At 50.5% G+C, this 23,894-nt stretch overlaps 1 protein-coding gene across 4 annotated transcripts in view; it reads left to right on the forward strand.

The window, feature by feature from the left end:
- The first annotated feature begins 1,018 nt into the window (after nucleotides 1-1,018).
- Nucleotides 1,019-23,894, forward strand: part of LARP1 (La ribonucleoprotein 1, translational regulator) — a 45,481-nt gene continuing 22,605 nt past the window's right edge. For 2 of the 4 annotated variants that reach the window (XM_062502388.1, XM_062502391.1), the window contains exons 1-2: nucleotides 1,019-1,452; nucleotides 16,956-16,982. In XM_062502388.1, the coding sequence (XP_062358372.1) occupies nucleotides 1,110-1,452; nucleotides 16,956-16,982 (370 nt within the window). In that variant the 5' untranslated portion in view covers nucleotides 1,019-1,109. The remainder of the gene's footprint in view (nucleotides 1,453-16,955; nucleotides 16,983-23,894) is intronic. The other 2 variants (XM_062502389.1, XM_062502390.1) reach the window with 1 other exon arrangement.

Genomic DNA, 23,894 nt, shown 5'->3' on the forward strand with positions numbered 1-23,894 from the left:
TGATGAGGGAAGAGGCTGGGAGAGGCTTGTATTGAATAGAAAGGGCATCAAGTAAGGGCTGCAGGTTGTGCTAAATGGTATCAGGAATGCAAGTTGCCTTTTAAATGTGTATAATTCATGTGTACATTCACACATGGTCTGCAGTCACTGTCTTGCTAGCTGCAAGAATTGAGGACAAATACCAGGAATATTAATGACGGTGATGAGCAATGATATTCTATCAGCTAGAGATCAAGTAAATATTTTTGCCTACTCAAAGAAAGGTGTTGCTGGGCACAGGAGATGAGAGCTGGTCTCTCCCTCATGAGTGTGTATAAATATCTAAAGGGGGGACATGGCAAGATGAAGCAGGGCTCTTCTCGGTAGTTTTGAGCAATGGGACACAGGCAACGGGCAAAAATTGATGCACAGGAAGTTCCACCTGAATATAAGGAAGAACTTCTTTACTGTGCAGTGACCCACACCGGAGCAGACAGCAGAGAGGATGCGGGGTCTCCCTCACTGGAGATATTCAAGAGCCGTGTGGATGCAACCCTGTGCCATGTGCTCTGGGACGACCCCGTTTACACAGGGAAGTGGGACCACATGGCCCAACCCGACCGCTTCTGCGGTCCCGTGACTCTCCAGGACGCGCACCGAGACCCCTTCGGCACTTTCTAACCACGTTATCCCGCTATCCCCGGGCGTGGGTACCCGAGAACATCCCCATCCCTCGGCTCCTGGCTGATGCCGGCCGGGGAGAATGTCGAAGGCGGCTCGGGGACTCCAGGGCTCCACCGGTGCGATCGTCCCCCGAGTCCCCGAACCGGCACCCCTGGCCCGAGCCCAGCCTGTCCCAGCCGGGCAGCGAGGCCGGGACGCCGGGGAAGGGGCCGGAGCCCTTTAAGCCCCCCCGTCCGCCCCGCCCCAGCTCAGCCGGGCGTTGCATCAGGCCCGTGCGCGCCGCCGACCGCCCCGCGGGGGCGCGCCCCACGCCGCCCCTCCCCTCGCCGGCGGCGCGCACGGGCGGGCGGTGCGCGCCCCCGCGGCAGTCGCGTGGTCCCCGCGCGGCTCCATATTGCGGCGGCACCGGGGTCGGGGGGTTCCCGGCGGGGCTCGGGGGCGCGCAGATGGCGACGCAGGTGGAGGCGCTGCTGCCCGGCACGGCCCCGCTGCTGCCCGCCGAGGAGCGCGCCCTGGTGCTGAAGCCGCCGCAGGACGGCGGCCGGGAGAAGGGCGAGCCGCCCATGGGCCCCGACGGCGGGCCGGCGGCGCCGAGGCCGCCCAGCGCCAAGCAGCAGAAGGAGGAGAGCAACAACCAGGAGAAGGAGAGCCTGCTGAGGGCCGGCGGCGAGGCGGAGGACGGCGGCGAAGCGGGCGGCGCGGGGCGCCGGGAGTTCATCGAGGCCCCGCCGCCCAAGGTGAACCCCTGGACGAAGAACGCGCCGGCCGTGAACGGGCAGTCGCCTCCCGGTGGGTGCTCGGGGGTCGCTGGGAGCGGGCTGGTGGGGAGCGGGGAGCGGGTGCGCCGCCGACCGCGCCCCGGGCGGCCGCGCCATGCGGCACACGCGGCGTGGGGCCGCGCCCGCGGCCTGCGGGGCCGCGGTGGGGCGGGGGGCGCGGTGAGGCGGGGGGAGCGGCGGCGCCGGCCGCGGCCACGAGGCGGGGAGGGCAGCGCGGCCCGGCCATGCGGCGGGGAGCGGAGGGCGCCGGGGGCCCGGTGGCGGCGGGCGGGCCCGCCGGCGGACACGCGGCCCCCCCCCCCCTCCGCCTCCCCTCAAGCTCCCGGCATTCCGCCGCAGCAGCGCCGGCAACGTGGTCGGTTCCCGGCGTGTGGCCCCCTCCCGGCCGGGAACGCGGCCCCGGCGCCCCCGCGGAGGCCATTCCCCGGGCCGCGGCCTGCGCTGCCCACGTGTGCGTGGCCGCGGCTCCCCCGCGCAGGCCGCGCCGCCTTTCTCTGCCGACTCATGGCGGCGGCGGGGCCGGGGGCCGCGGCCGAGCGCGGCTCTGCCCGGCGCGATCGCTGCCCCGGGTTAGCGGGGGTCCCCGAAAACGGGAGCGGAGGGGCTGCGCTGTCCAAATCGCGCTTGTAACCCGCTGCTGTCGTCAGCAAAGGCTGAAGCCGCAGAACACCATTTCCTCGGCCGTCGGGATGGGTGTTGCGCTCCCCTCGTACCTGCTTCAAGTGAATCGGGAGTAGAAGAAAACCTCAGAAGTTTTCACTAAGCGACTTGTTTGGCGAAGACTTAATCTTTTTCTACCTGTCTCTGTTAACTCCGAAATTACACTGCCAGATGTGCCATCACATTCCCAATTACTGTACGTGCCAGTGTTTTGTAAGAACTGTTACTGCCTAGCCATGATGATTCATCAGAGTTATTGATCTTTGGGAGATGGACAGCTCTGCAATTTCCACCTGGAAAGCTGTCATCTTAATGGGAAGTACAGAGGACAAGTTAATCGTGCCAGGTAGAAGTCTGTGTTTGGATTGTTTGGTGGTTTGTCATTGTAGCCATGGACATAAGCAAAGCTTAAGGAAATCCAGGACAGCGTTGCTGTCTGCATTTGGCTCCTGCGTTATGACACAAAACTGGTCACATTGCTCCTTTGTGTGAAGGTTGCACTCTGTTGTGATGCCTTCTGAGATAAGATCCCGAGAAATAAACCAAAAAATGCAAATCTGACTGCAAGGTTGAATATTCCTTTTTGAGTCTCCTGTGTAAGGAGTGTCCGGATTCATTACCAGGCTCGTCGGTCACAGAGGTGTGTGATTTGTCAGAGTCAGCAGCGTCGAGGCAGCTGCCCGACACAAACAGGGGGCCCTTGCAAATCCTGGGATGATTTTTTGAGGGAGAGAGTAAGAGTGTGTCATTAGCGTGTCCACACAGTTGAAGGGTAAGGAAGTAATTCTGCAACACTCTGAACTGTCCTTGGGCCCAGCACAGTTGTCTCTGTATTCCCAAAGGTGTTTAAAAAACGGAATTTGTTAGTGGTGTGCTCTGGGATGCTTGGCAGTAGCGCCTGGTTCCAGCAATGCTGCTGCCTGGCTCTCCTCTCTTGGGCCATGTTTCTTTTGCTGCCTTTTCATTAGCAGAAGAGAAAACGTGTAAAATAAACACGGCTGGTGAGCTCCCACGAGGGGCAAGGCTGCCAGCTGACCTTGCCTGGCAGCCCTGTGCCCAGGTGCCTTCTTGTAGAGTTTGCAGGCTCATGCTGTGTCTTCATTTCATTGGGTGGAGGATTTGTTTTGGCAGACGCTTACCGAAAAAGATCTGGAGCGTGAATTTGTGTGAAAGAATCAGCTGGTGAGGTGAGTAGTTGTGTTCTGGTGACCTCCAGGAGGATCACCCAAGGAGAGCAACTCTTTTTCTAGCTTGCGGTGGATTGAGATGTTCCGAACTCTGGAAAGTCACTACCGGAAGTCTTTGGTTTCTTAGCAGGGCTTACAAAACCTTTGCTCACAATCCAGTGTTCCCAGTGCAGTGTGTGTGTGTGCTGGAGATAGTAAATGTTTCCAGCCCTGATCCATCAGAGGTAGTGAGGCCATCAGAGAGCATCGTGAGGACAGCTCTGTAAAGATAAAGGGATCCCTCTATGACTTGCTTTACAGGCTTTGAAAGGCCTATTTTTTTTTTTAATGATTATATTAATTATAGACCCGTAGAGCAGATTTAATGGACAAGACCTTCTCCTTAGGTGTACACGCATTCCGTAATGGCCTGTGTTGGAATTGGTGCTTATAAAAGTAAAAACTTTGAGCTCGGGGAAACAGAGCCACCTGCAAGGTCTTGGTGAGTTTCTGCTGTCCGTGTTGGAGTACGGAGAAGGAAGAGCTTAACAAATCTACCTCCAGATGGTCAAAACACCAGTTTGTTTTGAACTGTTTGACTCTCCATGGCTGGGCAAGTTTAGTGCAATGGGGGCCTGACATAGGGACTGAAGAACAGGGTCTTTTTTTCATGGATTAGTATTTACCTTTGGAAGCTTGTGTCTTGCCTCTCTGCTGCAGTATTTTTCTGCTTGAAGTTGACAGTGCAGCCTATAATATAATAAGATGTTAGAGCAAATGTTTCTGCTCTTTCAGGAAGGAGGGCTCTTGAAGTGAAGCCTCTCCTTGCGTCTTAACCTCCCAAAAGCACAAGGGCTTGGCAGTAAGTGGGGCAACCGTTAGGTCAAGTTAGACAGCAGTGATACTGCTGATGCTGTGAGTGGAGGCTGAGGCTCGTCTGGAGTGGCACACGAGAAAATTGTCATGGTCTCTTGACAAGATGCACGTTACCTTTTTATTCATGTGTGTTTCTGTCAGGGTGCAAGGTGCAAAGAGGAGGGGGGGGGCATCCATTGAATCCTGAGATACACATGGTCCTGTCCTGTGTGGTAAGGCATGTACTTGACACTGCTGACTGCTTGTGACTGCTGCAGAGCTGTAATGATGACTAGTTTTTACTCTCTAATGATCTAGTAGCAAGGTCTGTGTGACCATGCCCTCGTTATTACATGTTCTCTTCTTATCATGTAAATAAATGCAGCCGGCAGCCTGACTGACACATGATGGTAGTGTGTGTGTGTCTGTGGTAGTGAAGGAAATGTTTTCTAGTAAAACCAGCTTTGCACTACTGGCTATAAACCAAATTCAAAATGTTTTCTCCAATTCTTCTGTAGATCAGAAGTGTGGCTTGCAGTTAAGACAGCTCGACCTTCTGGAACATGTTGTACTCCTCCATGGTGCCCTGCACCAGGGCTGCTGCTGATGCAAGTGTTGGTGTGGACAGGTGTTAACAGCACCCCGTTTTGAAAACCTGCTGGATGTATTTCAAGAAATGTTGCATCAAGGCACTTGGCACTTCTTTGTTTCCAAAGCCATTTACATCTTGGAAGTAAGAACAAGCAGGTTTTCATGACCGGCACTGCAGTTGCTGAGCTTTGCTTGTGCTAACGTCTTAAATTCTCTTTACAAGGGAAGGTGGTGTATTTCCTAGTGGAGATGCAGGAGGTGCTTTGATTTCTTGAGTAGAGTTTTCTATGTGCTGTTTGGCAAATGTGCTGGGTGGATACGCAGTACTTTCCAGAAGGCACACCTTAGTTGCTAGTAGCAAGCACCAGGGTGAGCCGACTGTTGTTGAGGGTGCGTGTTGCTTTATGCCTGAGCAGAGGTTGACTTGGCTACCAGTACTGAGGAGAAGGCAGGGGAAGGTTCATTAGCATCTCACCCCTTGCTGACTAACTCCCCATAGGGCTTTCCTTGAAACCAACCTCCAGTGCAGGAGATAAGACGGATGGGAAGCTTGTTTTACCATTGGCATTTCTTCGTGTTCAGAGTAGACACACACATCTGCTTGCTCAGGTATCCCGCTTGGTAGTCCTGCACACACCTATTTCCAAAGTGTTGGGCAATTCTCACTCCGTCCTGGCACGTAGTTGTGGAGCTCTTCTGGCTGTTGCAACAGAGCTGCTATGGCAGCACAAGGCCTCCCCCCCACTACCCCAAGTTTCCTCTCCAAACTACTGTTTTGTTCCCATCCCACAACCCATGTTTGAGTAACTCTTCCCATCTTGTTGGTGTGGATGAGGGTAACTGGAAGTTGTTGCTCCAAAACAAACCATGAGACTTAGTGTTTTCCCTCCCCCACATACCTTTGCCCTTCAGCTTTGTGCTGGACCTTTGCCCTGTTCTGCACTGTTTGTTTCGGGAAGAGAGGGCTGGGGAATGCAGCACAGCTCTTGTGAGCTGGCTCACTGGCCCTGGTTGCTGGGCTTCAGTGCCTGCTTCTGCTGCGACCTCCAGTTCCAGATTGCCAGGTGACGGTGTCACTGAAGGATTGATTCTCTCCAACCATCTCCTTACCCTCACAGCTCTTTTAAACTTTATATTGCTTGTGGTACCGTGGAGGTTTCCACCAGGATTGTGGCAGCACAAGTACTTTGGATGTGAAGACAGATTGAGTCCAGAGAGTAGGACTGGGAACGGGGGCACTGGGGCTGCAATGTTCTGCTCTGCCTTCCAAATTATGACACTGGATCTTTTTGCTGTGCTCAAGCAGTGTGAAATTATCTTCAGGGCAATGCCACATGCAGACTTGAATAGAGTTAGGTTGCTCTTTACATATTAGAGACTGTAATGAATCTCCAGCACCATCTCTGTGGTTGTGCTTGTTTGGCAAAATAAGGAATAGGCATTTTAGTAGACAGCTGTGCTGGCTGTTCAGACCAGGCTGAACGTTTTAACCCTTACAGTTACTACTGGTGCTCTTTCCCTAGGTCCAGTTGAGTCTGGGGAGCTTCGTTCGTTCCCAACTGTGATACACATTTACATTATGGTCTTCAATATGTTTCTTATCCTTTGGTCATCTTGGCATTGAAGCCTTTGCTAACTTCCCTACCAAGGGCCTCAATCTCCACACTGCTGGCTCTGCCAAATCCCTGCCTTGCTCTGTACACAGTGAGCTTGGGGAAAAGGTGATGCAACCTTGGTGATACCTGCTGAGCTCTCCCATGGTGATAGTGCTGTCTAGGTGGAGCTTTTTCATGGCCAATAAGTTGCCTCTTGGGGTTGGCTAAAGCTCTAGGTGGATCAGTGAATCCACTCTGTGGTGCCTGGCATGGCCGGCTCTGCATTTGTTCCTTTTCTCACTTGGAACTGGGCTTTGGTTCCACTCGTTCTGCAGGTCCAGGTCCTTGTTAGTGAGGTCTGAATGGAGCTGGGAGATTTATCTCCTTGCATTGAAGTACCTGGTTAATCTGAATATCTTGTATCAGATGATGCAGCTGCATGACTTGAGGTCTTGAGGGGAGGAAAAAGAAGGGCTTCAAAGAAGTTAGTGGAGTGCTGAGAGAACTTAAAGCTACTCATGTATTTTGGTAATGCTAATGAGTGACCAGAACAAATGGGAACTGAATTTGGCCTTGAATAAATCAATTACCAGACTTCTATGTGTGGAAAGGTTTGGGTCAGAGTCGGTTTGGATTGCTTGTCAAACAGAGAAGTGGGTGTGCACATGAATGTCCCACAGCTGTGGAGCAAAAACTGGCACGAGGCATTTGGTGGAAATAGGTTTGCTGATAGCAGTTCTAATGCTGTGCAAGATAAACTTTTGTTTTTGGGAAAGGTTGTGGAAACTGTGGTCAAGTGTCAACATGTTTCTAAAGGGAGGCTCATCCTGTCATTGGAGGTTTCCAGAAGATCCTTTTAACTGAACTTTATCAGAGCACACATTTATGCTGAAATTTGGGGGGCTTCGTGGGTGGATTGTCTTTCCTGAGCAAACTGGTGTGTGATTTGTTGTGGCTCTGCTGGTTTCAGTGTTGCACCAGGCTGATGCTGCTGGTTGAGGTGCTGGAGCCATCCTTTGTAAGTCGTCTGGCCCAGCTTTGGTGTGACACTCGCTGTGGGTATTGCCAGGATCAAGAGCTCTTCCTGAAGCATTAAAGCTATGTGTGCCGGGGGATGTTCTGCTGAGACATGCATGGAGAGGGAGGAAGGGCTGGGGACTGGCTCATCTAATACCTGCTTTATCAGTGAGTTACCTTCGCTGTCCTTCTGGAGCAAAGCTGACTTAGTAGCAAAAGCTTCCCTTGATACTTACATGTGTTTCAGGGTTGTATGGGAAGACGCAGCAGGGTTGAGTGCTCTACAGTGGTTATGATTTTATTTTTATTTTGTGGGTTTGAGTCACCCTGTTCCTTTATGTGGTGACAGACAGTAAGATTTGATAGAGTTCTCTGCTGCAAGCTGATGGTGTGTTGGAGGTGACCATGGTGGCCCTGACTGGGTTGGGTGGTCTGTCACAACAGGCCAGGTAGAAACCTTAATTTGCTTTAGAAGTGGTCAACAGGGGTGGTTGTTAGTGTGACTGAGGTCTTGATGCTGCTCAGTCTGATTCTGGTGACACTCAGAGGTGACGCAAGTGCCCTTTGTTCTCTTGATCTAGAAAATGTTACTCTGGTTCCTCCAGAATATGTGTGACACTCGCGGTGTGCTGGCAGGCACAGCCTGCCCTTACCTGTGCTCCTGGGGAAGTGCATTTGCTTCCTGCTGGACACCCCTTGAAGCAGCTGGGAGCAGGTCTGCAAGCTGCTGCTCTAACAGGTGCTTCCCAAAGCAGCCCTCGCTGCTAATGGGGCCCAGAGAGGTATCCCAGTCCACGAGGAAGGTGTTGGAGGAGAAGCACCTGTGGTGCTTCTCAGTGTCACTCATTTGATCTTTGTCAGGCTCTGCAGAGATCCCTTGGTGACCACGGCAGCCGGGAGAAATGGGGGCTCAGCTGGGGCTTGCGAGCCTCACGTGTCCTTGACGCACGAGGCAGAGTTGAAGCACGACTGGGAAGCTGGACTGGGGACGGAAATGTGCTGTGCGTCCTTCCTGCTGGCCAGGAGGAACTGCATGAGGCCGAGGTGGGGTCTGGCAGATGGGACACGGGCACTGCTCCGCTCTCCCCGGTGCAGGAATGGGGGCACAGCTCGGGGGGCGGCAGAGCCTGTCCCGGGCACTGCCGAGCACGTTTTTCCAGCCGAGTGGAAAAGCCGGGTGCTGTGCTCCTGCAGAGTGACTCTGCAGTCTGCAGGGCACGGCTGCGCCGGAGGGAGCCACGGCTCTATCGCTTCTCCTTTCCTGGCAGTCGTTCCAACACTTGCACTCCCCTGCAGCGTGAATGCATGGGGAGAACAGGGGGGATTTCAGGGCTGGATAAGGTAGCTTTTAAGGAGTCTGAAAAAAACTGAGAGAAGAGGTGAGTTTTTTTCCTGGCTAAATATGTGGTAAAGAAAGTATGAAATTGGAAAAACCACAGAAATGAGGAAAGGGTAGAGTTTTGTTGGTGGGAAAATAAGAGAAAAGGTGTGTGGGGAGATTGGTGTTTCGCCAGCCTGGTAATTCAGAGGTGGGCATGCTGCTAAATACTGAGCACTGTCTTTAGAGCAGATTATTTTTGATATATATTCAGCCTCCACACTAAATCACACAGCCTTTTTTGTTTTGTTTTTCTTTATAACTGTGCTTTTGAAAGCTTCTGGTCAGTGATGTAAATGAGTGATTATTTTACCAGGTCTTAGCTACCAAACTCTATCTGGTTTGCACATTTGCAGATGATGAAGCTAGTGACAGAATAAAATAGTGAGAACTCACAGTTAGTAAGCAACATTCAAATGTTTGATAAGCCAGCATTCACTCAAACGACAGGAAATTAAGTTCTTCAGATTCTCCAAGGTCACATCTTCCTTTTATTTTTTTAAAGTCTTTATTGTACCTTATGAAAGAAGCACTGAGTTTATTCCTATAAGACTCGTAGGATTCTCTGCAATTTTTATGCCTTTGCTGTAGTTGGAAAGGTTTCCACTTCTAAGTAGTCAGAAAGTCTGTGTCAGCTCTCCTGACCTCACAGAACAAGCCTACTGAAAGTAGAGATGACCACAATAACAAAAAGCACTTGGCTCTTGGCCTCATTCAGCACCGAAAGAGACACCTAAAGGAGTGGCTGAAGCACTTCACTATAGCTGTGTTACCTCCTGATGGGCTCATGTTGGCAGGTCAGCTGGAGGCTGTGCAAGGGGGAAAAGTAGAGGGAAAAACAGATGAAGAATTAAGTGTAAGTAGTGACGCCGGTACGTGTGATGCTAAAAATGATGTGTCTTTAGCAGTAGATACTGAAATGTGGAGAAACATCCCAGAAATGCGGTGAGGAGTTTTTACCGGGACTGAAACTGAAGTGATGGGATATGTGTGCACGAGGTTCCACCCAGCAAGACAGAGGAGCGAATCACAGAGGTGTCTCCACCATGTGCTCAGATGACAAAGCATGAGACTTCACTGTCTGTAATCATATTGAATTTCACTTCCCAGCTCCCAGCTCAACCTTGAGAGCTCGGGGGAATACCGACTATGATCTCATGCATCTTCTGAGTGCTCAGAAATCCTCTGCCACTGCAGAGGGTCTTGCACTGAGCTGAATAAAAAGTAGACTTTTGGCTTCCCAATCTCAGGTGAGCCCTCCAAGCTCACTGTTGGGGGTTTTTTTGAGGGTTTTTGTAAATGGTGGAATGACAAATGTGATATTTTCGTACTCTGCAATATTTTGCTGTAATGAGCCACGGTTTGAAATTTTAAAATTAAACCTGTAAAGACGATTGTGACAGTGACTTGGAGGAAATGTGGCAGATTACAGTGAGCTAACCCTCTTAGCTTCAGTTGGAGGTGAAATCTGAGTTGATGTAATTGTCAGCAGAGAGTGGAACCAAGCAAGGATGGAGTTTAGAAGGGCTATGTTTGATTAAAACCAGGCAAATAGCCTGGGCCAGAGGGAGGGAACACCTCAGACTGTGAGACTGATGATTTGTAATTCAGTTAAGAGATGTAATTACTGTGTCCTCGCTGTGCTACCTTGTGTATCCTACAGCTCCCTACTTGGCCCTCTGCCTGCAGCCCAAAGGTAGAGAGAGCTGTGCAATTTTCAGGTTTTGGGGTTTTCATAGGGATTTATGGCATCCTTATTTGATGTTATGGGACTTTACCATGATACTGTTGCATTTGGGTTGAGGAGTTGGGGTGGGATCCTCTTTCATGGAGACGCTGGATTTCTGGGTACATTAATGTATTCTCCTTTGTAGGGATACTGAGCTTTCCTGTCTCCTGCTTGCTAAGCTGTCCTTGGGCAAAGCTTCTCTGGAATTTGGGTTTGCTCTTGATGTGCAAGCAGAAAAGTGTGTTGCAGCTGAGTTTGACTACGGTGTCAGAGGGAAGCACCATCCTGTATCAGTTTCCACAGTGTGGGATCTAACTGGCTTCTGTATTTCAACAAGAGTCTTTGAGAAATGTATTTTGCTTCATTGTGCCAGAAATTTTAGTGTCTGTTCAATATCCAGTGGCTTAAAGAGCAGTTTGGGGAGGGTGGCTGATCATTTGGACCAGACTCACGTAGGGTTGTTCTCCTGGAAGGCCTAAGGCCTCCAGTGGTATCACTCCAGGCTTACTGGTGATTAAAGGACACGAGGCTGGGTTACCAGCTGCTCCATGGGAAGATTAACCAAGGACTTTTAAGTTGCCTTGGACTTTCTCTGAAGCCTCTTGTTGGGTTCATGATCAGGAGTGTTGGGACTCATGCTCTGGAGCAGCAGCACTTTGCTGCTTCTCCCCTTTGGAGATGAGGGGAAGGGGTTAACGGGAGAGAACACCCAGTGTTTGTTCTTTCCAGTGCAAGCACTGATAAGTGGATGGGAGAAACAGCAGCCTGTGACCTTCCAGTTATTCCTTGTGTGGCTGTGCATATGTGAGTGTTGGATTTGCAGGACTGTCTGTTTGGAGAGCTCTCATTCTTCTGGTCAGGTTCCCCAAAGCCCCATTGGCATTTCTGGTGCTTGGAGAGGAGACCTGGACCCTCTTCCATGTGCATCTCTGAAAGGAGTTTTTGCTGGGCACGGTGCTGGTCCTGCTGGTGGCTGTGTGTTCAGCTGGTGCCACAGCCCTGCTGGGTCTGCACTGCTCCCCTTCAGTCTGGAGGAGACTGAGCATCAGCACTGAGGTACTCATAATGCTCTGATTTTGGTGTAGGTGATTTTTTTTTTTTTTTTTTTTTAATTCTGGGATGCTGGAAGTCTTCATTACTTTTCAAGTCTGTGAAGATAGCAGGGGCAGCACAGCTGAGCTTCACCAAACACATAGCTGTTCATACACTAAAAGCCTATTTCAGGCATTTGTTTCCGTGTGGTTTGTGGGAAATTGATGTCAGGGCTCACACTGGCTGCAGCTCTTGGGCCAGTGTAGGTGATGGGTGTTTGGGAATGAATCTAACCTTTCCTCCGGACAGGGTACAGAAAACCTCTTACCAAGTATTGGTGGTCTGGATACCCTTGTAGAGGAGCTGATTTGGGAGAAACCTCTCCACAGGTTTTTTTGTTTCTCTTGCACAGGCCTGAGTGGTGTCTTGGGACCTAGCCAGCATCGTGTTAGGATTGATCCATCTGTCTTGTGCTTCAGCTTCTCTTTGAGGGGGTAAATATCTTGTAGTAAGTTGGGAGGCATGGGAGGTGTTTGCGAGGACCTGGCAGCTGGAGAGGGCTGGGACAACCTGGGTGACTGAGAGCTGGACCCTCCCTGATCCTGCTCAGCAGGTAACAAAGAAGGGGACCAGGAAGCAAAGAAGATCTTGGGAGGGATATAATTGGTCATGCTAATTTTCAGGTTTACGGTTTCTTGCTTTACTACTTTTCCCTAGCAGACCTCACCCCCTTCTCCACTGAGTGTTGCTTTGAAGAGGCCTGTAACTGTCTTGGGAGCCTGTGCAGACACTGCCTTGGCCTCCAAGGGGGAGCCTGGTGAACTGAAATGTTGTGTGGGGCCCGAGAAGAGACTCAAGCAGCTCTGGTCTCTTTGCAGTACATGCTGGACTGTGTAATTTGGACCTTTTTCCTGTCTGGATTGTCCCTGGCAGGCAGCAGGTCAGGTTAGGAGGAGAGATACCAATCGATCCTGCCATCTGCCAGCACTTCCCTCCCCAGTCCCTGTCCTGAGCGACCAGTGCAGCCCTGCAGCTTTTGAGCCATTGTGATTGAGTTCTGGTCACATCCCTGCTGCGAGTCCCCCTGTGACCTTGGAGAGGTCATTTTTTTGCTGACCTCCAGGTCTTTTGTCTGCAAAACGTGGAGGATGATTTGGTTACAACTTCGTGGGTCAAAAACCAGAAGAAATCCACCGGTGTCTTCCTTGGTGTGGATGAGCCCCGTGTCCCAGTGGGAGCAGCCGAGGAGCCGGCTCTTGTGCCTGTGCGTGCACAGCGCTCACCCAGCACACTGCTCAGTGTGCTTCACCAGTCAGTTCTCTTTGGTGACTGGCAGGTGGCACAAAGCACTCTGAGGTTGTTTTTCCCGGTTTGGGGAGCAGAAGGGCAATGGGAGGCGGGGGCCAGCAGGGAGCTGGTTCCTGCTGGCACTGGGCCTGTGGCCACACGGCCCCTCGGCAGTTATGGCTGCAGCTTGCTGTAATAACGAGTCAGTGCTTCTCTTGCGTCAGGGATAATGGGCTGCTCTTCAGCCGCTGTGCCAGGAGGAAGCAGTGTCCCTTCTGGAAAAGGGGGGCTGGGAACAGGCAGTGGGTGGTGGAGGTCCCTTCCCAGCTGTAGCTCCTGAGCTGGGAGAAGACTGGTTTCCTATGCGGGCATTTGGATTCAGCACTGTGAGTGTAGCTGGTGGAGGAGCGTGGTTAGCCATGTTTCCTCAGGGAGCAGTGAGGGGAGATGGGGGCTCATAAATGAGATGACTTTTTTGGACCTGCCCCAGATACCTGAATAGCAGCAGTAGCCAGTTAGTCCCTGGGGAGGGGGTATGTGTGTGGATGCCTCAGCTTTTCTCTTTAAATGCCCCATTTTAGCATACAGTCTTCTCCTTTGTGTAAAAATACCATCAGGCAAAAATTGAAATTAAGATCCACCCCCAGTGCCACCTAAAATAAGGACGACTGCCCTCAATTGAGTTCTATCTCCTGGGCTCTGTGTGGAGCAACTCTGGTGTTGATGCTCAGAGCAAGCACCCCTGTACCACATCTGCACCCTCACTGATGGTCCTGAAAGGGTTTCTCCATGCCTGTCCCAACATCCTGCCAGCTGCCGTAAGCACCCCCGACCTCCTTCTCCTCGTTCCATCCTCCACCCTGCTTTGCTGATAACAGGAAGATTCACAGAACATATTTTTCTGTTGAGATGTTGTAGGCTGTATGGGTTCTGTAGAGGGCTGAGGAGAATGGTCAGGGGCTTGGGAAGTACCTGGCTCTGCAGAGACTGGTGCTGCGGTGAAGAGATCACTGTTTCCTGTGGTGACTACAGTCCCTTTGTTCAGACACCAAGTCTTTTTGACTTTGTGTGCATGGTGAGAAGCAAACGTGTCTGGTTGCAAGAAGGAGAAGGAAATGTGAGACCGTGGGTCTCATGTGGGTGGGAAGTTTTCATGGGTCTGCTCATTTGCATTGTGATACTGTTATTTCTTGCTCCTTCCCACTGGGCTGCCTGGAGAGCAGGCTGGGCATAGCTGGGAGTCTGTTAGGCAGGCAGGGAAGGACTGCCTGGGTCCCATGTTGGGATTGCCTGCTGCTGAGCAGGTGGTTGATGGGATGATGGAGAGCTGCTGTGGAGCATTGTCCTGCAGCATCTGGCCAGTGTTGTGATACCTGGCGTCAGGGTGCCTTGGGGGTAGCAGGTGTGTGTGGTAGGAGGAATTGGTGGGGCTGGTTTGCTGGCTTCACCTTTTTGTTGGGACTTAGAGAAAAAAAAAAACCCTTCTCTGTGCCTCGGTCCTTTGTATTTGAGTTTTAGCCTTGGGAGGGCTGGGAAGGGAGCTGACCTGGACAGGCAGCCTCAGTCCTGCAGTGTTGGAGGTGGGTTCCTTGGAGAGCAGCCCAGGGATTTACCTGCTGCCCACATGTTTCTGACTGCTTCCCTGCCATGGCTTTCTTGGGAAAAGAAAGCACTGCCTGATTTAGACTTCTCTTGGGCACCTGAGGTGCTGCCCTTAATTGGCAGGCTAATTTTTAATTTAAGTCACTTGTGCTTGGATGGGTAAAAGATGTCCCAAATGGTCGTTGTCCCTGCTCAGCCCTGCCTTAGATGTGTCCTCCCAGCAGCCCCATTTTTCAAAGCAAATCCTGTAGACTGATTGCTCTGTGCTTGTTCTCAGATCTGGGGAGAGCTGCCTGCAAGCAGTGTTTTCAGTCTCTCTGGAGAGCTTGGAGTTAAAACTGTGTTAATCGTAGGTGTGATGAGTTGGACAAGGTCAGCCTTTCCCAGACAAGGGGACTGAGCACTGGATGCTAATGTCTTTCCTTGGCAGGAGTTGCCCTGGCAAACCTCTTGAGGTGAATGTGAGCTGTGTCTGCCCTTGGCCATCACGCATGGTCCTTGCTTTCTACTGACCTCAGCCACTGAGTACAGTCACTGCTTTTCTAGGAAATGTAGTGGTAAAGCTGCTCTAGAGTTGTGGCTGAGCTCAGGAGGAGCCAGGAGAGCCTTGCTGCACATCTAGAGCAGGACAGGGCAGTGGGGAATACAGCAGTGAGCTGAGTGAGAGGAGACCTTGAGGGAATATGAGTTTGAGTTGTGGTGGTGACATGTGGCCTGATAGGAGATGTTGCTGATGGGTCACCTGCAGCTGCTGCCTGATTTGGTGGCATTTGTGGTGTCCAGAGCCTGGACCTATTGAGAATGGCTGTTTCTGCTGTGGCATGTATTTGATGAAGAGTTGGTGGGACAGCCTAGCAGGAATGCAGACTGGAGAACTGCACCCCTCAGGGTACAGCAAGGGGTACATTTGCCAAAGCCTGACTTTGTTAAATTCTTGGCTGGTACAGAGGAATTTATTTTATCAACCATTGTGGTGTCGTTGTTTATTTTGGTTTTTGGTAATATATGGTGCAGCTGATCCAAACAGGTGGGATACCAGTGTTACTATCTTGTTCCTTTGCAGAGAAGCCTGAGTAGGGAAATAAATTGTATCTTGTTTGAGATCTTTAAGGTCTTTTCAAACCTTAACAATTTTATGATTCTATGAAGTACGGGGAGTTTTAGCTTGCTGATGCAGAAGTCTGAACTCCTCAGTGACCATAGAGAAATACAAGATGCTTAAATGCACTTGGGACATGGGCTGGTGGAGGATTGCAGTAGAACGTGCAACTTGCAAAGGATCCAGACTGGTGCTTGGAGACTGCTCTGGATGTGCTGGGCTGTCCTTGATATCATGCCATCAGATGGCCACATTTCATAACTGTGGAGAGGAGTCTTGATTTAATTTCTGGGTGTTTTCGCTCCACTTGGCTCTTCCGTTGCTATGTGGGATGAAAGCATCCCTGCCTGAGAATGCTTTGAACAAGGTGCAAGTCAAAGGAAGAGAAACAGAAGTCATTTTGGCAGAGGGGTGTTTTTTGCTGTTTTTGCATGAGCTGAGCCCAGGCCAGAGGGCATTGCCCTGCCTGAGGGGTAGTCCTTGCTGCAACTCTTGTGACTTTCCAGCTGAATGTGTGTTTTGGGTAGCTGATAAGCAGGAGCCAGGGGCCTGCCCCTGTCCCAGGAAGACCTTGCCTTGCTGGCAACCTTCCTTCCCCCTCCTCTTCTGGGATCCTTGAAGAAAACAATGCATTGCTCTGTTGAAAGTACTGTTTTTGTATCTTCTGGGGGAGCCATTATCAGCAGGGGTTTTCCACACACAGTGTCCTGTGTGCTCCTTAAATGAAAAGTCTGGTCCTTGCAGCTACTGAAGTAAACATCTTCCCAGCAATACGTAAGGCCCTCCAAGAGTAGGGCCTGTACCTCTAACTAGAAAGAGCCTGGAGGGGCTGGGGAGGTTGAATAATCTGTTTTGGGGTCTGAACCACAGACTGCAGTGTCCCATGCAGTGGCCTGTGCCTGCTGATGGAGATTCCTGAGCTGGGAAAGGGAAGGGGGAATCTCCAGGTGTGATGGGTGATGTGCCAAGGCCCTGGGTGTCCATTTGATGGTGGGTGTGTGTCTGGTGTAGGTGCTGTGTTAGAGCCAGGCACAGTTGCTCATGTCCCTTGCGGCTGCAAAACCAAGCATGATCCAAAGGATGCTCGCTTGGCTTTTGCCTTGGCTTCCACCTGTGCTCCCTGTTGGATGTTCTCTGTAGATTTCCATCTGATGTTGCTGCTCAGGGAGAGTGTGGGGTGCCACTAAGTAGCTCATTTTGTGGATCTTTACATCTCAACAAGGTTTTTTGTTGTACCCTGCTGTCTGCTAGAAACTAATACAGAAGTTTATTTATGAGAGCAGCGCATTTGGGTAAACACAGACTTCTTCAAAATCTTTCTTACAACAAGTGGTTGAATTGAGGTGGGTTCCAAGTTGGATTGATGTTTAACTTGAGATACTAAGAAAATACTTCCTCTGTTTAGCTAAAGCAAACAAATTGAGAGAGGAGACCTTTTAAATATGATTTGCACTCCAGCTGCAACCAATACTGATTTTTTTTTTTTTTTTTTTTTTTTACAGATATATTTCCAACTGACGGCCAGTCTGGTATGTATTAAATAAAAACAGAGCTCTTCAAACCTCCTTCTCCCTTGCCTTCCCTGAACTTCTCTTCCTTCAGAGTCAGCACTAACCAGACTTAGAAGACCTGGTACATGCAGTCTGGAATATGCAATGGACGTTAATGTAAAAAAAAAAACCAACAAAAAAAAGCCAAACCACAAACAAAACCCCAAAAAAAACCACACCCAAAAACCGAAGCAAAGAAACTTCCTAAACAAACCTCTAATATTTGGTCATTCCTGTATACCAGGGACATCTTTTATGCTTTCATGTAGTGATGACTAAACAGCTGGAAGGTTCTTTCCTCCCCTACATTGTAGCATAGCAAATTTGGATGTCCGGGGTGAAGGAGTTTGGTAACTTGTAGGTCTTGGTCATCACATATAATTGAAAACACTGACGTGTCAAGATGCAAATGTAACTCAGATTGTTGTTGTTTATATGTTGCCTGTATACAGATGGACGTGTCTATGAACCTGAGGATATATATTTGAATTTGCAGAGCTTTGGAAAAACACAGACTTCTTCTATGGCTTGTAGTTTGTGTGTTGCTGTTGAGTATTGCTGTTAAGGACAACCAGAGTACTCACTATGTTGCCATCAGTGCAAAGAAAAAACTGGCCCCAGTGGTGTGCAGCCTTGGTGGGAGAGAGAGGTTGCTCTGGATTCAAGTTTCAAATCAGGAAAGGAGTGTAGTTTTCAGAAACAGATACTGATGATCTCAATTCCTGCCTTTCCCAAATTGCCAGAAGCTCCTTATCCAGGCTGATGTTGTGGAAGTGCCAGGACTGAAGGAAAGGTTTGTCTTTTAACCAGTCACACCAAGATCAGCCAGTGAGAGCCTGGTAGTGCCATGTGTGGATGTGCCATAGCAAAGGCTCTGGGAATGGAACCCAGTGCCTCACTTGGCCTTGTGGCACCCCAGGCATGTCACTGTGTCCACTTCTGATGTCCCTCTTTGGCATTGCATGGGATCCCATTTCACCAACTCATGGCTAGAGTGAGGGTAAATCGCTGTTGATGATGGAGGCATTGGGAGTATGGAAATCAGCTCTGGTGTCTTAAAGCTGATTTCAGTAAAAATAACTCACTGGTTTAGAGTGGTCTGGTGTAACATTGGAGGCACTGTAAATTCAACTTGCTGAACTGAACAGAGGGATGGAAGTTGTGGATGTGTTTCCAGAGCTCTAGCCAGCTAACACGGCCATGGTATATAATCAGATGCACTGGATTAAGTCTTTGTACATTTTTCAAGTCCTCATGATTTTCTTGCTTTCTTAACATGTAAGGGTAAAATATTAGAGTTTTAAAGAGTGAGGATATATTCCCATGTGCTGAGTTTGCAGGAGATTTTCCTCCACCTTGCGGAACATCTGTCTTCTTTGGGTATTGTGTTTTGTCTGCCTGTGCTGTGAAGTCAGAGATGTCCTTTGCTTGGCACTACTCCATCCTGTTCTCCAGCTGGTTGGGGACCTTGCACAGCTGCCTCCAGGGTGGGGCATGAGTATGTGTCTGCAGCAGATGATAGTGCTTCAGAAAGTGTTTGTTACATGTCAGCAGTGTTGCAGAAAACATTGCATACAGAACTTGGGAATTTTTTGACAAGTCTGTGTGTTTAGTAGATAAGTTAAAGCTTGAACAGGATTCTTCTAAATGGTAGCTGTAGAGGACACTGTGTGGTCTTTCTCATACTTTTCTCCAGAAAAGCCTTAAAGCTGGTGCAATGCTTTTTCTTCCCGTGCACTAAGCTTGTCTGGAAGCCATGGTGTCTCAACACGGTGAAGTGTGAAGGCAGCAGGCAAAGGCAGGGTGGCACTGCTTCTGCCACCAGAGCTGTTGTGCACTCCTGAGGCTGTTGGGTTTGACTACCTCACCTCCTTTTAATTGCTGAGGTTATTGAATGAGTCAATTTAGTCTGGTCACCAGAACTCCCACACATGTATCAGGGGTCTATTTTTTAAGATTAATCTTGTGAAGTCAGGTGGATCTGTATGACTGGTTTCTGCTCGGGGTGAGAAATCTTTTGGTCTTCTCCCAAGGAAATGATTAGCAGAGTGATGGAAGATGCTGAGTTGCAGTATCAGGGTTGGGAATTGCATAGGTGGGGTGCCTGAGCCAAAATTCTGCCATTTTGTAGGCACGGAGCTGTAGTGTGCCCCAGAGCATGTTCCTGCTTGTTAGCACACAGATGCCAGCAGTGTCCTGCCCTCAGCCTGGATCATCCCTGTGTCACGTGCCAGTGCTATGGAGGTGGAAGCACAGCAGTATTTGCGTCCCAGTTACCTAATAGTGTTTGCAAATAGAGCAGTTGTTGGAGAGAGGCCTCACTTTCCTTCTGTCTGGCACAGCAGTGCCTCAGTCCTCTCCTCTCCCACATCCCACAACCAGGATTTGGCAGCTGTAAGGTGCTTTTCAGAAGAAGCCATTTCAAACCATGGGATCTGGAGTTCAGACTGAAAGCTGAGAGACCTCAACACCCTTGAGCTGCGGGGTTGGGCTCGGTGAGCAAGGGGACACACTTTCACATTCCCACTCCCACATCTGCTGCTGAGGACTGGGAGGGCACATTTGCAACTGGATGTCTGTGGATGACTTCACTGTGAACACCAAACTCTTCTGCCATGCAGCTGATGCTGTTCAGCTCTCAAGACTTGCTACTATATGAAATTTGCTTCCTGCTCTGGAAGGGAATACTTTTGCCAGTTGAAGTGGATCTCCTGCTAGCTTAGTGTGCTGTGCCCGTGCCCTCCTGGCCTCCTACATGCTGCAGCCAAGCCCTCCTCTCCGTGGTGGAGGATCCCAGCCTTTTTAGTCTCACCTCTCAAGGAGCTGCCTCTTGGTGGTTTAATTACTTTTCTTTGAGCAGCTGTAACAGCCCTGTGCCCTTGTTGAATTCCAGAGACCAGAGCTGACTGCAGGGTGCAGCTGTGGATGTGCTGGTGTTCAACAGAGCAGCAGGTGATGCTCTGTCTTGGTTTCACCACTCGTGATGACTTTTTTTCATCTACTGCACCCTGACCTGATCATTTTGTACAACTGTCAGCAATGTCTGAGGTATCTTTATTGAGTTTATAAATGCCTCTTTGATTTAAATGCTGAGAAGTTTTCCATAAAGAGATGAGGGCGATGTTGCTGCTGGAAGGAAGTGGTTTTTAATCCTTTAGGAATAAAAGGAGGGGAGATGGATCTTTAAATTAGACAACTGCTTTGTTGCACTCTTTTGTAATTGGGTATTCCTGACTCCTTTGGGAAGACTTAGTCTGATTAGGGTGTTGTACTCTTTTATACTTTGTATTGACATGGGAGGCTGCCACCTGTAGTACTGGAATTAGCTTTATTAGAGAGAGTGGTTTATATAGCAGGATTCATGTGGTTGTGAACCCATGAAGGAAGTTGCTATTTAGAAAAACCTGGAATGTCACTGCATCTCACTTAAAGTGGGAGCATAAGTGAGGATGGTGTATCTTCTGCTTGCAACATCATGCGCTGAAATCAGCTCAGCTGAAGTGCAGTAATCCTGAAGTAGCACAGAAGGAAGCTCTTCTGCTTGCTGTCAAAGATCTCAGGGGTATTTGAGTGCCTTGTCATGGTTTTAATGCTCTGGATTCACCAGCAGGAGGAAACCCCCATACCTGTGCTCAGTTTAATCCAGGGTGGTTATGAGACTGTAAGATGTCTTCAGCTCATTTATGGAGACACCCTGCTTAGTGGGAGATCTAGATATGACCTCCCTAAATTCCTAGGAAAGTGTGCTGCACTTGCTCCTAATCACTATTACTTTCCCCTGCCCCAGGAGATGGAGCTGGATTTCTGCATGGTGCTGGCTTTGTCTTCCTTGACCTAGCAAGCTGAGCTGCTGCTCAGTCTCTTCTTGTTCTGTACAGTCAGGGAGGCAGGTTTGCAGCTGTGCAGGCTGAGGGCGAGGCTAAGTGGTCACTTAGCAAGTGGCCGCTGCTCAGGGGACACTGGTCCTGAAGGGATGCCTCTGCAAAAGTAGCCAGGAAGGTACAGGAATCACAGTGGGAGGAACTCGGAATGATGTTTTGAGTTGCGTCACAGCCTCCTTTCTGGAAACCCATTCTGTTCTTTGAGATGACAGGTTTTCCAGAGGCATATTTTGTGCAGAGTTTGCACTTTTGCCTTGTATGACCCCTCTCTCCCTCCACTGGCACAGCGGGAGCTGCACAGTCTCCTCCTAGACAGTGTGAACACTTGGAGCTGGAGGGTCTCTCTGCAGGCGCTTGGCTCTCGATTCCTGTCTCTTCGTTGTTAAATATTTACTGTGAGACGTACCAGATGCTTCCCAGGAAGGGTTTTGTCAGCTTCCAAGTCCCCAGTTGCAGCTGCAGAAGAGGCTGACAGCCATTAAAGGGATCGTGTCAGCACGGGTTCGGCAGTGATGCAGTGACCTCCTCTTGCTCGTGCCACGGGCGCTGCTGGCTGCGCTGTCTGTTGGCGGCAGTGGCATCCAGGCAGAGAGCACCCTTCTGCTGATGTCAAGAGATTAATGATGTCTGGTCCTCAGGCTTTTTGTCTTTCTTCTGCTTCGAAGCTCTTTCACTGCAGAGGGAGCAGGTGATGCTCTCTGATGGATTTGGTTGTTGCACCTTTTTTCTAGGGTCACCTCTCTGCAGCAGTGATGCTACCTTGACTCCCACTCGGTTCTCAGCACTTGGGTAACCCAGCTGCCCCGAGGAGAGAGGGGTAGACTGATGCAGGGGGGCGAACTCCTGCTACCAGCTCTAGTCATGGAGAAGCCAGCAGCTGGAGCATTGCTGCTGAATGCATCTCCTATGCTGGTCACACCGGTCAGGTTCCCAGTGTGCCTCCTGCTTTCAAGATAAAGTCCAGGGCCTTGGGTTAGGCCCCTGTTTGTTGCTCTTGGTGCTTATCAGCTTTTGCTGCTGACAAGGTGACCGGCTGCAGAGCACTGAGGATGGGCAGGGAGGGTCCCCCCAGCCTGGGCTGTGTGCTGATCTGGCCCCTCCACCCGGGATAGCCTGGACGTGCACACAGGGCTTGCTCCTGTGCCAGCTGTCCCTGTTTTAAGTATCACAGCTCCTGCTGTCTGAGGGTCTTCCCGGGTGCCATGGAGGTAGGATCGGACCAGGGAGGAGCAGGCTCGCTAGGTCATCGTTTTCCCAACTAAATATAGTTGCCCGTGCTTTTATAAGGTCGGGATTTTTGCATCACGTGACCGCCTTATCCCTCCCAGCCTGCAGTCGGAGATGGGGATCGAGTGTCTGAATGGGTAATAATTAACTGTTAACTAGCTTTTCATTAGAGCCTGGCAGACGGGAAGAAGGTGCAGCGGAGGTACGGGGGAGCGGAGGAAACTGCTCCTGATCTCTCCTGGAGGGTGAACGCCCCCTTTTAATTTGCAAATCACTTGTCCCCAGAGGTGAGTGGGTTGGGTTGGTTTTTTATTGTTTTATAAGGAGTTGTGAGTCTTGCCTAGTGTCTGCCCTTGCTGTCCTGTAGTTCCTCTTCATGTCAACCCTCCCTCTCCCCCACCACTGATTTTAGTTTTTAGGTCATGAACTATCAGCTGGTCTCTGAACTGGCTTGGAGGAGAGCCTGACCCTCCATCTCCTCCACGAATTTGGCTCATTTGCATACCCTGGGCCCCTGCAGCCTTGCCTCAGGTGCCCTCGTGTCCCAGCGCTGGTGTGCTGGTGTCCTTGCTATGCCGCGTGCCCAGAGCAGCAGCTGGATGGACTTGTGCCTTTTTCCCTGGAGCCCCGCTGGCCTTTCCAGCCCCTCTCCCTGAACTACTTAACCGGACCCAGTATTTGCTGGTGTCCTTGAAGGCTTTTCTGCCTTCCATGCCGGCAGAGGAATTGCTGGTGACATGCTGCACGTGTGTCTGCACTGGATGTACTGGGTCAGGCACTGGTGCTGGAGTAGCCTCTCCTGCAGAGGTGGTGGGTACCTTTTCCCTGATCAGAGGGAACAGGGTGGCTCAGCAGCTGTGGGGGTCTGAGCCAGCCCAGCTCCCTCATTTTGCCAGTTTCTGAAGTCTGGTCAGCTGGGTGACCTTGGCTGTGTCCCCTGTGCAATGCTTCTTGCTTTCTGGGAACCATTGGCTTCCCCTTAGTTCAGGATCGATTTTTTTTTTTTTTTTTTTTTTTTTTTGGTAGAACACTGGGTGGGAGGTGGTTCATGTGCTGTCCCATTCTATGTGTGCCTGGTGTCTCAGGGATCGTGTGCAGGGCTGTGAGTATGGATTGTGTGTCAGAAGTTTCCTAGAAATTCTCTTCAGGGAAGAGGTTTGCTTGAAAAGGCAGTGGAAAGATGTCACTCGCCCTTAAGAGGGAGTTCATTTGCTACCTTTAATAGTAGCTGTCTGTGCCAGGAAGACTCCAGGGTGCCCTCACTGACACTGTTAATGGTAGAAATGCCTGTCAGTGTTTCCTAACCCACTCCTCCTGGAGTGTAGCTTGGGCACAAGTTGAAGCTTTTGTGTCTTGAACTGAGAGGCTGCAGTGAAGATGATCATGCATGTTTGGTAAGTCCAGACCCTTCCTGCCCCTTGTTTGCTTGTCAGACCCTGTAGATAATCCATGTGTGTAGAGCTGGTGGCAGCTTGGTGTGTATAAAGGAGCAGTGCTGTTGCTCAGCTCCCTGAGGGCTGTGGTCTGACTGAAGCCCCTGCTCTCTGTGAGGATCTGTGCTGCCCATTTGTGCTGTCAGCAGAGATGGGCTCTGCACATGTCTTGAGCTGCTCCTCCTCTTCCGGGGCTTTCAGCTGAGGGATGTGAGGGCTTGGAGAGCTGGGATTATAGCTCTGATGCCCACACTCAGCCTGTGACAGGGCTGTCCTGGCTCTACCTTCCTGTACCCCAGCCTCCCTCCCTGCATTTTTCCAGGGCAAACTCCTGAGCTTCTGGAGTTGCC

Source organism: Cinclus cinclus, chromosome 14 (genome assembly GCF_963662255.1).
Source record: "Cinclus cinclus chromosome 14, bCinCin1.1, whole genome shotgun sequence".
Lineage (NCBI taxonomy): Eukaryota > Metazoa > Chordata > Aves > Passeriformes > Cinclidae > Cinclus > Cinclus cinclus.